Consider the following 14049-nt stretch of genomic DNA (forward strand, 5'->3'; position numbering starts at 1 on the left):
TATGCACAGAGCAGACAGGTCCAGGGATGACAAATGCATACTAAACTGAGGTCAGAAAGGCATTTTCCTCCACACACTATGGGACTGCCCAAAACTCCACATATATTGGGTGAGAGTAGTACAAACATGAGAAGATGCCACTAGAATGCATACTGATGCCCAAGCACCCTAGTGCTATTGGGAATATAGGGGGACTCAGATGCAAAGTTATACAGACGATTCTTGGTCAACTTAGAATTCATACTAGCAAAGAAAGAAAAAGCGCAAAAGTGGGGCAGCGCACTATGCCTGCAGCCTCAAGACTGGACATTGGTAATGGATATGTCAAGTCAAGTCAAGTCAAAAAGGCTTTATTTCGACATAAAAATATCTTAAAAAGCATACATACATATAAAATTCATTTTGAAGCATTAAGGATAAAACGTGTAAAAAGACCCCTTGCATGAAGAAATCAGCAATTCTTACTATTATTTTTTGGGGGAAAAATTGTATAAATTACCTAAAAAAGTTATGTTTATGAAACAGACCCAAGAAATAAAAACATGATTAAACAATTTGTCTAAGTCTTTTTGACCGAATCCGCCATGCCCACCCAAGATACTTCGAGGTGGCGCATGCATAAAATGAGCGAGTGTCTGAAAGTAATATCCTTAGTGCCACATTACAATGTCTTGTTCCCAGTGTAAGACACATGGGTTTTAGCCATTTCATCCGTGGAACTTTATAAGCAGAACACTCGAATAAAAAATGAGGGACAGATTCATGACGCTGTGGGCAGAAAGGGCACCACGGAGCAGTCTGGTGGGGAATTTTCCAGTGGCTTGTGAGTTCCATTAAGGGGAGAAGACCTATTCTAAATTTAAAATACAGGGATCTTTCCCATGGGGCTGAGATAATGTCCAAATACAGTTCTCTAATGGGGACATCTTTAGACTCCATAAAATTTCTAGTCGATTTACAAATCGTCACAGAAGAGTATCTTTTATTTGCCACCCATTTCCAGTAGAGTTGTTTTAACATTAATTTGGGCGGGGCTGTCTGTTGATGCCATGCTTCTTCTAGGCCCAGATTGACAAGTAATGCTTTGATGTCCTTTAGCCACTTTATTTTTGCCCAGCCTGTAGATTTGATTATCTCCCGCAGGCCATCCGCATAACTTGAGAGCTCAGGAACTCTCCAGATGCGGGCCCACAGAAGCAAAGGGCGTAACTTAGCTTGGTCTTCAATCGCCCGACAGCCCATGTCCAATTGCAACGGCAGGATAGGGACAGAGGGACCGAGGGACATCAAACTTCTCAAGAAGATGTTCTCAGCTCGAGTAAGCTCTTTCATGCTTGACGTCCCCCAGAGTTCCGCCCCGTAAAGAGCGGCACTTACTCCTCTGGCCGAGTAAATGTCCATTACTGCTGCTATAGGTTTTGTGGAGGCTGCTCTCTGCTCTTTCAACAGGGCCCCAGTTACTCTTTTCAAACTTAGCAACATTTTGGTCAAGTGGTGGTCCCATTTCATGGAGTCCACCAGCCGGATACCCAGGTAATCAAACGTCTTGGTCCTTTCCAGTGCAACAGACCCCAATGTTGGGGGAGGGCCGAGTTTTTGCGGAGGATTCAGGATAAGATACTTTGTTTTATCTGTGTTAATACAGAGTCCTCTTTGCTTACAAAAGGCGTCAAAACCAGAGAGAAGCTGCTGAAGTCCCATCGGGGATTTTGACAGAAGTAAAGTATCGTCCGCAAAAAGCAGGGTAGGAATTAAACGGCCTGCCAAACGGGGTGCATCTGCTGGTATCCCGGTCAAGTAGTCCACCACCCCATTTACATAGAGCGAGAAGAGTGTTGGTGCAAGTACGCACCCTTGTCTCACACCTCTATTCACATCTATTCTTGAGGTCTTTTGACCATTCGGCCCCCAGCGAATTTGATCATAGTTTTTTTCGTGGAACCTCATGATCAGGTGAAGCAAGTAGGGTGGCATGCCGAGGTCACACAAAACCTTCCATAAATTATTTCTGGGGACCAAATCGAAGGCCGTGCGGAGGTCGATGAAGGCCAGATATAAGGTACCCTTCCCAATCACGACGACCTTCCAATAGATCATAAGTAGCCTTAACGTTTGTTCAATTGTTCCTGTACCAGCTCGGAACCCAGCCTGGAAATCTGAAAGTATCTTGTTTTCATCTGCCCACTGCTGAACTCTGGCTAAAAGGACCTTGCCTGCTACTTTCTGCGAACAATCGATCAGGCTAATCGGCCTGTAATTCGCTGGGTCTTCTCTTGAGCCTTTCTTGTGCAGAGGGACCACCTCCGCGGCCATCCATGAGGCGGGCAGGGGAGCACCCGCCATTGCAGCGTTTAAAACTGATGCGATTAGCATACTCCAGTTACCCAAGTCTGCACGAAGCAGGTCACCAGGAAGGCCATCGGGACCAGCCGCTTTGCGCGGAACAAGAGATTTTATGGCACCTTCCGCTTCTTTCCTAGTAAACAGGCTTTCCTCGTAGCTCCCATCGCCTCGAGAGATCTGTGGTAGAGCGAAGGTAATGGATATGTGTGTAAGGCATGGGAAAAGATAATCTATGATGGAAGGGGATGGCTCAAAAATTTGAAAAAGTGTGGGTGGCTTATAGGACATAGGGAACTAGTGATACGAAGACCTCAAAAGCAGAAATATAGACAGTGGAGCAGTAATGTCATAGACTGGAAAGAGGAAGGGCAAAGGAATAAGATGGGCACCCAGATATGTCTTAAGTGATCCCACCTCCACACATCCTCAAAAAATCTGCGTTCACATGCATTAGATTCTCAGTAGATATAAACTTCACCTTTCTTACATCAGTAGTGAATCTGCGCTCACAGCCCTCAGATCCTCACCAAATCTGCATTGACCTGCCTTTATTCAATATCTTAGATATTTATTAAATCCAAAGCCTCATCCCTTGTGTCCTCAGTCTCTGTATTAACATCCCTTCTGCGAAAAGTACTTGTTACAACGCGTACCAATACAACACGAGTATTAGTACGTGTTGTCAATTACAACGAGATACGTTCTAAAAAAATGCGTAGTAATGACTTTGCGATGTATAACGCATGCGTGGTAATGTATGCGTTGTAATTGTATTGCGAAGTAAAAAAATCGTTGAAATGGCTGTTTACCCCCTTCTGCCTTCCGTGATCCCACATTTGCACCCTCATGACTATTGTTTTTATGATATTTGAATAATTAAATACAGTGACTTAAAAAAAATATTTCCATAATCTAATATATTGACTTTGATATCAACTTCTAATTTCATTGAACACTCACCTTTAAAGGCATAAATAGCGCCCTCTTTGGTAGATATAAAGGTGTCAATTGCCTGCCCTCCACACAGGCTCACCACTGGTGTCTTAACTCCTTCTTTGGTCACTTCTGACTCTACTTTGTGCCCTGTGCCAGTGATCGAGTCATTTTTCTCTTTCTTGGGGTCGCTGGCGGTAGAGACGACAGCCGGTGCAGGTGCGCTTGCGGAAGGCTTGCCATACGCTGACTGGATGGCATCAATGTCATCCTGGTGGAGCTTGAACTCAGGGTTGTAACCTTTATATGTTGGTGCCATGACAGCTTGAGGAATACTGGAGTGGTCAAGGCCCAGAGAATGGCCAACCTCATGGGCAGCCACTTGGAAGAGGTTAACACCTACAGGAGAGATATTCAAGAGAGTAACACAAAGACAAATAAGAAGGTAAGCTATAAAGGATGAGAACGAGGAAAATGACTATTTGAAAACATTTTATACCACCATAAAGGTTGCCTCCTCCTCCATTCTAACCTCTAGATTCACTTTCCATTTTGGGTTTGCAACATTCATTCCACTCAAGCAACATCATGAGGTTCAGATGTCATTCCATTAGATCACAGCCACTACCTCTATTTCTTGTTAGTATATATGATTGATAAAACATAAAAGGTTAGATCACAGGTCCCATAATGAGCTGGAGGTACCATTTGAAAAAGGAAAGCCACCAAGTTCAACCTTCCCCAGCCACTTTAACTATGGAAAGTATGGCAGAACCCAGTGGCAGACAGGGATTGTCTTTCAGGCATCAAAAATCATACAAGGCAAAAGGCAAAGTGACTCTATTCCCAGCACAATTCCTAACCCATTTAATCACCCTGATCCAAAGAACAAGGCCATTACGGAGTATTTTAACTATCTAAGGACAAAAAGGGCTTTATTCATCTACGAATGCATTATAGCTTTCGCCCATAAGTATTTTGTAGCCGATGATCACCTCCTTATGACAGACAATCAAATACTTATTTAATGCCCACATTGAAATGAAATCAGTGGGAGACTTAGGAGTTGTGCCACTACCAGAGCGCCCATGTCTTTGAAACCACCTGTATGGCAAGGCCAACCAGTCTTCCAGCCTTACAGGTTCGCTGAAACTATCTCAAAAGATAGTCACAATTTACCTATTATCACATTAGGGATCTGATAAAGAATTGCACTGCCTGGATGCCAACTCTGAACACATATTTACCTTTACTGTGCTGTAACACCCGACCAGTACCTTGCAATGTTGAGTTAAATCTCATATAATAGAGAATAACTGTACGGACAAAGAATTACTGTGCGGAATTCCACACGAGTATTCCTCACTCCCAGGGGTTTGATGCACACATTTACCACCTGATTGAGCAAATGGTAAACGTGTGTAGGGGACTGTCTGATATGAGGCAGGGGAGCAAGAAGGGGCAAGAGGGTATAGGAGGGAAAGGAAAGAAGAGTCATGGCAGGGGGAGCACTGCTGCAATTCCCCTAGCCAGGGAAAATGGACAGGCGGGACTGGGCGGCGAGGCTTGGCTGCTGTTGCAGCCAAACCCTCAAACCCTCAAGCGAATTTAACAGACGGAATTTCCAGTAAATACCTCACCTCAAGGAAAGGGTATATTGCAGGTATGTAGATACCCTACTCTATTTTCCCCTACTTTCAATTAGGGCCTTAGACAGAGTTTTCAAGGACCAGATTCCTGAGTGGTTTAAGTAGCGTCTTCCCACCCTGAGTACCCACAATTGACTACGCCACACATTGAGCTTAGTATTACATGACTTTATTCTGCTACGTGTAACTGTGAACTCAACATTCTAAAACAAGCTTTCATGGCTTTGTGCTCTGACACCTACATTACAGCTCTACGGAGTATGTTAGGAGCTAAAAGGGTTCTGTCACAAAATATCACAAGACACTACATCTCCCCTCTATTAAATAAAACACTTTTTTTTTTTACATATCAATATTGGTCGGCCCCTCTAGGGCCGACCAAACATGTCATGCGCACTCTCTGCCTTTTCTCTATGTAGGCTGCAACTGTTTCAATTTGTCCAGCTAAGGTGTTGTCTACCAACTTACCTTCAAGGCCCCGAGACAATCCAGGAAGGAACACACCACACCTGCAAGCTCCCTGGACAATACAAGATGATGTCATGTTAAACGTCTACACCCATCTTCCTGTGATGTTGGGCAGATCCCAGCTGTTCCTTTGGGCTTAAATAACCAGTGCAGCCTTGGAGACAGTCACAGAAGGCAACACGCAGCGGGGGATTGTGTGGAGTTGCTCTCACTCCCCCTCTCCCCAGGCAGTGGAGGTGAACTACTTGCATTCTGTCTTGAGGGCAAAGACCACTGAGAAGTGAGGAACAATACAGACAGGGCTCCCGTTAGTTATTCAGTGAGGGCCTGTTAGAAATGGGCTGTTGAGTTCTTGTGTTTCCTGAACACTGCAGGTTTGGTGGATGGGAAGTGTGAGGATGAGACTGCGGTATCTTTTGCTCAGCGGGGTGAGTGTCTGGGAAGGTCCTATTTTTTGTGTGTCTGATTGCTGCTACAGGAATTCTAAATGACAGTCAGATGCAACATCTTGTGCTAATGTTGTGGGTGCTGTAGGTTGGAGCCACCAACTCACTAAAACTGTCCTGATTATTGGAAGTAAAGGGGCGGAGCATCTCTAGCACAGACATTAAAAATACAACATTCCTGTTTCAGTGGTGTCCACCAGCAGATGTTATGGGAAAATGAAAAATTGAGTACCATATGCACCTTTTTATCCTACCATTGTTTGATAACAATGTCAGCTGATTTGGGTTAATTATATTTAATGATCTTTATTTTGGGGTGTTTGCAGGTGCTCCAATGAAATTTCAGTGTTTTAAATAACTTAGCATAGTATTTGATCTACGATGTCACCTAGTGTAATGCCCCCTTTTTCAATGCAGCACCCTGTCACTTCTTGTGTTATCACAACATCAGAGGCAAAGGTCGTGATGTCACTTCCTGAGATGTCATCAGGATCAAGTGATATCACTTCCTGTGAGGTCACAGAGAGTCAAAAGGCATATGATGTCACTTCCGCTACCCCTTGCATTTTGGTGAAACAACGTGCATGCAGATATGGGGTGATATTAACTAAGTCCATCCCAGCAGATCTCACCTTATGCCTGCTGAGGACCATTAACTTTAAACTAAATATCGCAAAATATCTCAGAATGGACAACCCAGTGCAATAATTGTATGTTACCCAAAATGAGTCTGCTCCGTTCCAGTGGTAGTTTTATTCACAATTAAAAATACTACCATTCCCTAAGCCTAACTCATTAAAACAATGCATGTGTTCTGGGTCGCTGGCAGACTTGAGTTCTGTAGGGTGTGCTTCACACTTAGAAAGGTGTCATCATATCTAGGTTCGCACGAATGAGGCCAGGCGTCACAGCTGGAGAAGACGGGCCTGGCTCTATGCTCCTGTGTGAGAGGAAGGTCAGCACCGCAAATGTTCAGGCCATGAATAAGGGCTTCCTTCAATCATACAATAAGTTTCATCCATATTAGCAAGCGCAATCACTGGAGATTAGTATGCACTAAACTGGTAGGTTTGTATAAGTCCCCTAGAATGAGGCATAACACCTGGACTTTCTTGTATATTGGGGTTTCTCCTGAAGGATGTCATAGTGGAATTTCGTACACTCCAAATCCTGAATTTGATTTAACTCATCCAGCCCCAAAAGCTAACCTAGATGGGCATGGTTAGTGTTTGGATGGGAGACGATATAATTATACCAGGTGATGTAGCCTCAAACAATCTACTACCTCCTTTAGAAATCTTTTTCTTTTAAATATGTAAATGTGAAAGAAATGCTCAAGGAAAGCTTTCACACTACATGAATCTTTGTTTAACAGAGACGTCTAACTGAAACATTATTGATCTAAGCAAAAGGATATTTTAAAAAACAACTTAGATATTCTGGAAGTCATTGCTGGTCCTTACTTTCTCTTTATACATTTTGCCAAAATAACTGCATATATGGAGAACCAAACTTAACAGCACTTTTATCAAAACTTTCTTTGAGTGAATGTTAGGCCAGAGTGGGACTGAAGTGCTTACTGCTTCTGTGTGTGTGGTTTCATCACCAAACTCTACTTCTCTATAATCTATAATATATTTATCAATAATCATACTGTTGCAATGCCCCAAAAAGATATGGGCTGAATTTTATTGGCCTGCATTAGAATGCAACAGTGTCATCCTTTTGTGGGCTGCCTGTCATCATGAGACTTGGAAAATGTAAGGTTCCAGGATGACAGTAAGAGATAAAGACTGAAGAAGGGCGGCTGCGTTCATTGGCTGGCGTGAGCTCTGATCAACAGAGCTCAATAATTGGCATCTATTCATGTCTCCCACATTTGAGCTTACACATACAACAATACAAAGAAAACATTGGATGGGGAAGGGAGTGAAGATGAAGGTCTGTGCATTGCTCCACTCTCATCAATCTTCTTCCAGAACGCAACCCCTCTAGTTACCTTTCTTGACTTTTGTGGTCCAGTTTTCATCGTTATCCAGGTGCAAATCGCCATCGATAGCTTTGATGCTCGTTTTGGCAGGTGGGAAGAAAGCATGTCCTAGAACCCGCCCGGATCCATCAAAGGCGTTTCCCCCTCCATCAGCGTGCACGCCCGCCACAAAGAAAATGTCAATGTCCGCGGTCTTGTTGGCGGCAACTTCCTCAAAACGAATTTGGGAGACATTTTGCCACACCTGGAAGGGAAAGGAATACAATGTTCCACAGGTCTGAAAACGTTTTCATTCGCAACCAAAAAACGGAGAGATTTCAGTGCCAGAGTTAAGCTTAGACGGTTCAAGCAATGAACACTAAAAATAATCTTAATCGTGGATCAATACTCAGTCTGTGATCCTACTCTTGGTGGGGTATGAGTGGTAAGGGGCACTGTTGGGATGTTGACAGCATAAGGAGAGAGTGTAGTCTGATTCTTAGATAATATCAACATCATTCCCAAGATGGAGTGAAAGAGAAAATATGGTTCAACCACTACAGTCTGGATTTTCCTCTTCGCGGCATGATAGCACCACCTCCATGTTGATGGTACACACAAAGGTGCCACAGATACAAGTACAAATTCCAAAGATACATGCGTCTCTCCCACGCACCCCCGCCCCACATGAGAAGTGCGTGCACTGAGATGTCCCATCCAAACCTTCATTTCTAACTGGGCAGGAACTCAAGGGGTGAAGAGTTTATTTCTATGTGCAGAGGTAGCTCGATGACTAAGCGTTTGGGTGTGGTTAGACTAGGGGAACTAAGTTCTCCTACTCTTACATCCAGCTGTCTGCTGTGAGAATTAAAACTCAACCTGCAGATGGCAATAGAGATGGATACTACGCTTTAGACGAGTAGGATTTATAGCACTGCAGCTTTTTTAACTGAGAGCCAGCCATAGTTCTTGTTCTAGAGTTCAGTGCCATTCTGTATTCCTTGCACATTTTGTCAGTGAGTGTATACCTTTTGTATTGTAGATGCCTTAGCTCTACCGAAGCGGAAACTCATGCCTTCCAGAAAGAAGGCCATTTGAGGTAGTGGCATTCATCAGCTAGGCTAATTTTTCACAATGCTATAACGATAACAAAAAATCCGTTTTTTAAAGAGTGCAGTTGAAAAAGGGTAATTCTAACAAAGCAAATGTGCTTCCATGGTCTTACAGATGCTTTGCTTTTACGAGGAGGCCTTCATCCAGTCCTAGATGATAAAATAACAAATTTTTCACATAAGATTTTCTTCTTGGTGAAAGTAATTTTTTGCTCTGACCTTTGAGCCAGCATTAGCTGGACCACCAGAATATTGTTTGTCCAAAAGTCTGAACCACAGCAGTTATCTGAAGTTATCTGCAGTTGATGTTGTTGCACCAAGGATATTGGGGCATATTACCAAGGGCATTATCGCCGCTTTAGCGGGAATTTTCCCCGCTAAAGCGGCAATAATTTTATCGCCCTATTACCTAGCTGTCGCTAACACCAGCAGTACAGTGACAGCTAGTAGGAGATAGCGGGCATTTAGGGGCCCACTCTGCATGTCAGCGATGATTATCGCTAATGACATGCAGAGTGGGCGTGCCAAGATGTTAGTGACTGGAAACAGTCTCTAACATCGCTATCCCCTATTACCAACTTTTGGAAATAATCGCGCTAAGCGCGATTATCTCCAAAAGCTATCGCCTGCCCAGAGCGGTTCTTGATTATACAGACGTACGGACGGACACGCCGAGAGGAATGCCATTGAGCATATCAGTTCCCAGTTCGAGGGATAGGAAGAAAAGACAGGCGGCAGTCGATATCGAATTCGGGAAAATTAGCTCTACCCGACCCGACGCCTCACCTACAAAATTAAGAGGTGACCATATACTACACTTTGATTACGTGGGCGGTCTTAATTGGATGGAATTCATCAGCCCACCAAACATGACTAAATGAATAGAAGGTGCCGAGTGGGAAACATCAGTCACGTTATTATTGGAAATCACACAAATAGTGGACGTTACGAAGAGACCAGTTGGAAGAGAGTCTGTGGCGTAGGTTACACCATTTTATATAGAGGTCCCCTGGAATTTTGGAGTGCGATTCTGACAGAGGTCCTGAAGAAGGTGGCCGTGGGCCGCCGAAACGCGCGTCGACCTAGTGCGGGGTCTTAGGCTTAGTTCTGAGACCCAATAGGGTTTGGCAGATAATCTCTGCCTTCCATGATTCAGGCTCTCCATCTCAGATAGTGTGGTTATGTATGTTGTAGAGTGTGTATGAGTTAGAGTGATGTGTGAAATTGTTTATTGACCAGGGGAATTTAGATTATTGTGTACTGTATATTATTGTTCTTTTTTGTTAGAAATTTATGAAGAATATTTTTGTATATATATTTAAAAAAACTGTCTTTTTATAAAAAAAAGTGATGAATTATGTTGTTGTTGTAAAGAAATAAGACAACACCACCGAAAAAAAGTTACAAAAAAGAAGAAAATAATGAGGATAATCCAAATAAAATAAAAATGAAATAATCGAATGGATCATAATAGACTATTTGCTTTTTTGGTCACCAACATTATATAATTGAATAATGACAGAAATGTGATGCATAACTGTATGGCCGCTGAGGGAAAATCTTGTTTGTCTTTCATGATACCTTCTCCCCTCTCTTTCCCTGGCCTATCTGTATATTGAGGGGGTCCCATTATTTCTGCTGCCAGAGCAGTTCTTAGCCATGTTATCCAATGGAAGGTGGATAACATGGCTAAGAGCATTGTCACGATAATGCATGAATATAGCTGATTTTACAGCGATATTCATGCATTTCCCACGATTTTTACCGCTTTTGAGATAAACCTTGATAATATCAAGGTATCTCAGCGGTAAAAATCGTTGGGGCGTGGCGATATTTTAATTCCCGCTAACCAAGCTTAGCGATAATTATCGCTATAGCTTGGTAATATGCCCCATTGTGCTGCATAACTAAATACTTATAAGGTCCCAAAAGCGAGAACTATTGGCTATGCCAATGCTTGTTTGTTGGGATCAGCTCTCCATGGCAAACACTGAAGCATGCAGTAATATTTGAAAGACAGCATCTTCCTTACTTATGGTTCATAAATGTATGCATGTGGATGTTAGGGTACATAATCTCCTACCCAATGGTCAAAGGAAAGGATGGATGAACATTGGAGATGAGCGGGTGGGTCCTCGTGGGCTTGCAGTACTGTGAGCAGAGCTGTGGGAACCTGGAGTGTGTTCATGTCATGTTGTATGTGGGATTCCCGCTATGGCCCATCACATATCCTTGATGTTTAGAGTTTCTCCTGGGCGTAATAACATTGTGCATTGCTCTTCATTCTACTAATACTTTATTTTTTAACTATTTTAGCAATATATCTTTTTATTAGTGAAACAAATAGAAACAGAATCTCCGTGCCATGAAAAGAAGACATAGAGACAAACAGTGCAAAGTCAAAAGATGTCACTGGCAGAAGCAAATACCTACTGACAAGGTGATGACTTTCATCAAAAGATAATCAATGCAATATATCGCACCAGCCGAACCACGATGATTGCTAAACCATCTTAGCCTCAATAGAAGGAAATACAAAAAGGTAAAAGGCACAGCAGCTCAGAGGTATTTGGAGAAGCCTAGGGGCAGGAAGTACCGCTGGAAGGAAAAAGATGGGGGGACTTGGGGGATGAGAAGACCCACAAAGCCCTTGTCCTTCGCACTCATCTGTCACTAACAAAACAAATTCAGTGGTGTAGAATACTGTGGCCTATGAGGTCCCTTCATTGTCAACACTCAGAAAGGTAGATTTTCAAATATTTTGCGCCGGGTTAGCATCACAAAAGTGACACTAACTAGCATAGAATGCTTTTTTACCAATTTACTTTCCAGCTCAAAACTTGTTTTGCGCTGGAAAGTACACTGAAAATAACGCAAGCAGTGCGAAGCACTGATATGCGCTACTCAGCGCCAAGTGGGTGTTACATGGGTGGTACATGGGCGTTCCCATGCAACCACCCATGCCTTTTAATGCAAAACCCTTTCTACAAACACTTGTAGACCGGGTTTAGCACCAAAAGTTAACGCCATCTGAACGGAGACATTAACAGGAGACATTTTTTGATTTCTACTTTCTTATCTGACTTTGCACGCGTGCTGCACTGTGCAGCACACATACAAAGTGGGAAAAGTGTTTAAACTTGTGTAGGCAAAGTATTTTGTACAGGAAGGTTACTCTTCATGTACAAATCCTGTGCTAGTCTCGGGCACAAACCCTAGCGCTATGATGCTAAGGTGTGCGCCTGGTGCACAGCAGCTAAAATCAGTGCCGGCGCTAGGGAGAGGGGAGGAGAGAGCCATATCTCTGTAGATATGGCGCTCTCCTGCTCCCTCCCTTACACGCAATTCAGAGCAGCCTCTTTGGGGGCTGTGTTGCGTGACTTTGGGGGAAATCTGGTCCACAGTCTGCTCCGGTAATGTGATACTCTTAACGTTATCCTAGACTTCCTGCACCAGTTCCAAATTCAGAAATACATGCAACTTGCCACCACAAACACGTTGAACCTTACAGGAGTCCATAGCAAGGTATTAATGCCCAGTTCAAAAAAGGCTAAATTGTTTCTGGGTGACATGTGCCTTCTGAAGCTCTTTCTAAAGGATTGGGGGGCAGATTTACAAGCCCTTTGCGCCACCATTGCGTCCCTTTTTTTGACTCAATGGCAGCGCAAACAATGTGGCCTATTTACAAAGTGACGCATCTAGGGAGATGCGTCACATTGCAAAGCCCTGCGTCACATTATACCTGCGCCAGGTATAATTTATGCATGGTGGGCGTTCGCGCAGGGAAAGTGACGCATCTCTACAGATGCGTCACTTTCTGGTAAATCTGCCCCATGGTCTTTAAGACTTGGTCCTCACACTGCCACAACAACTGTACTGCTAGTGTTCACTATGTATGTTCTGGTTGAGCCAGACAGAAGTCAATATCCCGCATAACTAAATGGGCTCGCTAGGTACCCACATGTATGTCTCTTTCAGAAAAGATGGACTGAATCTCGTCTGCAACTGATTGCCATGTGGCCAGCTGGAGACAATCCTGACACTGCAGAAACCCAGATTCTGAGATCTGCTTGGAAGAAGCTGTACTGCTCAGTAAGGGAAGGACCTACACAAGGCCCACTTGACTGAAATATTATTGAAATCTGCCACAGAGAATAAGACGCCAAGAGCAATAAAGACTTCACAGCTCAACTGTCCAGATTCGACAACGACGCAACTTTGTGACCAGAGATTGAGGAGCTACGGAAACAAATACACCAAGTTGAGTCTGCATCATCGCTGACTATAGAATTCACCCCTCAACCTAAGTCTGAGGTGCATATTAATGAGAGCCTTGCATCGTGTTTGCACTACGCAACGTGGCACATGCGTGACACAACCCTCTAAGTCAGATTTTTGAAGCCAAGCCACTTTTTTGGCTCTGAATGGCTTCAAATTCCGGAGTAACGCAATGCAGCACAAATTGCTGCATTGCATCACACTGCCCTGGAAAGACATTCCATGGGCATTATGTGGGTGTTCCCACACTATTTCCAAGGATTTTGATGCCTTCCCAGCTTGACAAGAACTTGTAAACCTGGGAATGTTCCAAAATCTTTCACCTAACTCTATTTCTCCTTGTGTATTCATCTTTTTATGTGTGCTGCATTCTGGATCACTGCAGGAAGCTGGCTCTTTATATAGTATACCAAAAAGAGGTAAACTGTGCACCGAGTCCAGATATCCTGTATATGTGGACGGTGGCTGGCTCTAGCAATCCCAAGGTAGGGGGTAGTGTGGTCGAGCAGCCTTAGACTTGTCATGGAGGAGTGTTAGACATCTGCCGCACACACACATTCAACAAATGATACACACGACTCAATAAGGAAATCCACATCCATTAATAAAAAGAACACACATCTTTATATAATATTTGGCACCAAAATCATTGCGATCAGGTAAGTGCGTTTCGAGATACAAATATTTATAGTTTTAGAAATATTTATAGTTTTTAAAAGTCAACACCTAGTGCAATTGTCAGAGGCGGCACTGCTATCCTGTGGAGGAAAAACAAATACGGCATACCAGTTCTTCACAGCGACTTAATCGACCATTCTCCTGGACTTAAGATGAGTATGGGGCAAGGTCCA

General features: G+C 43.4%; 1 protein-coding gene across 1 annotated transcript in view; it reads right to left on the bottom strand.

The window, feature by feature from the left end:
• The window catches only part of LOC144780971 (matrix metalloproteinase-18-like), a 110253-nt gene that overhangs the window by 34138 nt on the left and 62066 nt on the right, over positions 1-14049 (bottom strand). The window contains exons 4-5 of the mRNA XM_078659560.1: positions 7839-8073; positions 3304-3675 (exon numbers count right to left, since the gene is read on the bottom strand). Coding sequence (XP_078515686.1) covers positions 3304-3675; positions 7839-8073 — 607 coding nt within the window. The remainder of the gene's footprint in view (positions 1-3303; positions 3676-7838; positions 8074-14049) is intronic.

The sequence above is a fragment of the Lissotriton helveticus genome, chromosome 9 (assembly GCF_964261635.1).
Source record: "Lissotriton helveticus chromosome 9, aLisHel1.1, whole genome shotgun sequence".
NCBI lineage: Eukaryota > Metazoa > Chordata > Amphibia > Caudata > Salamandridae > Lissotriton > Lissotriton helveticus.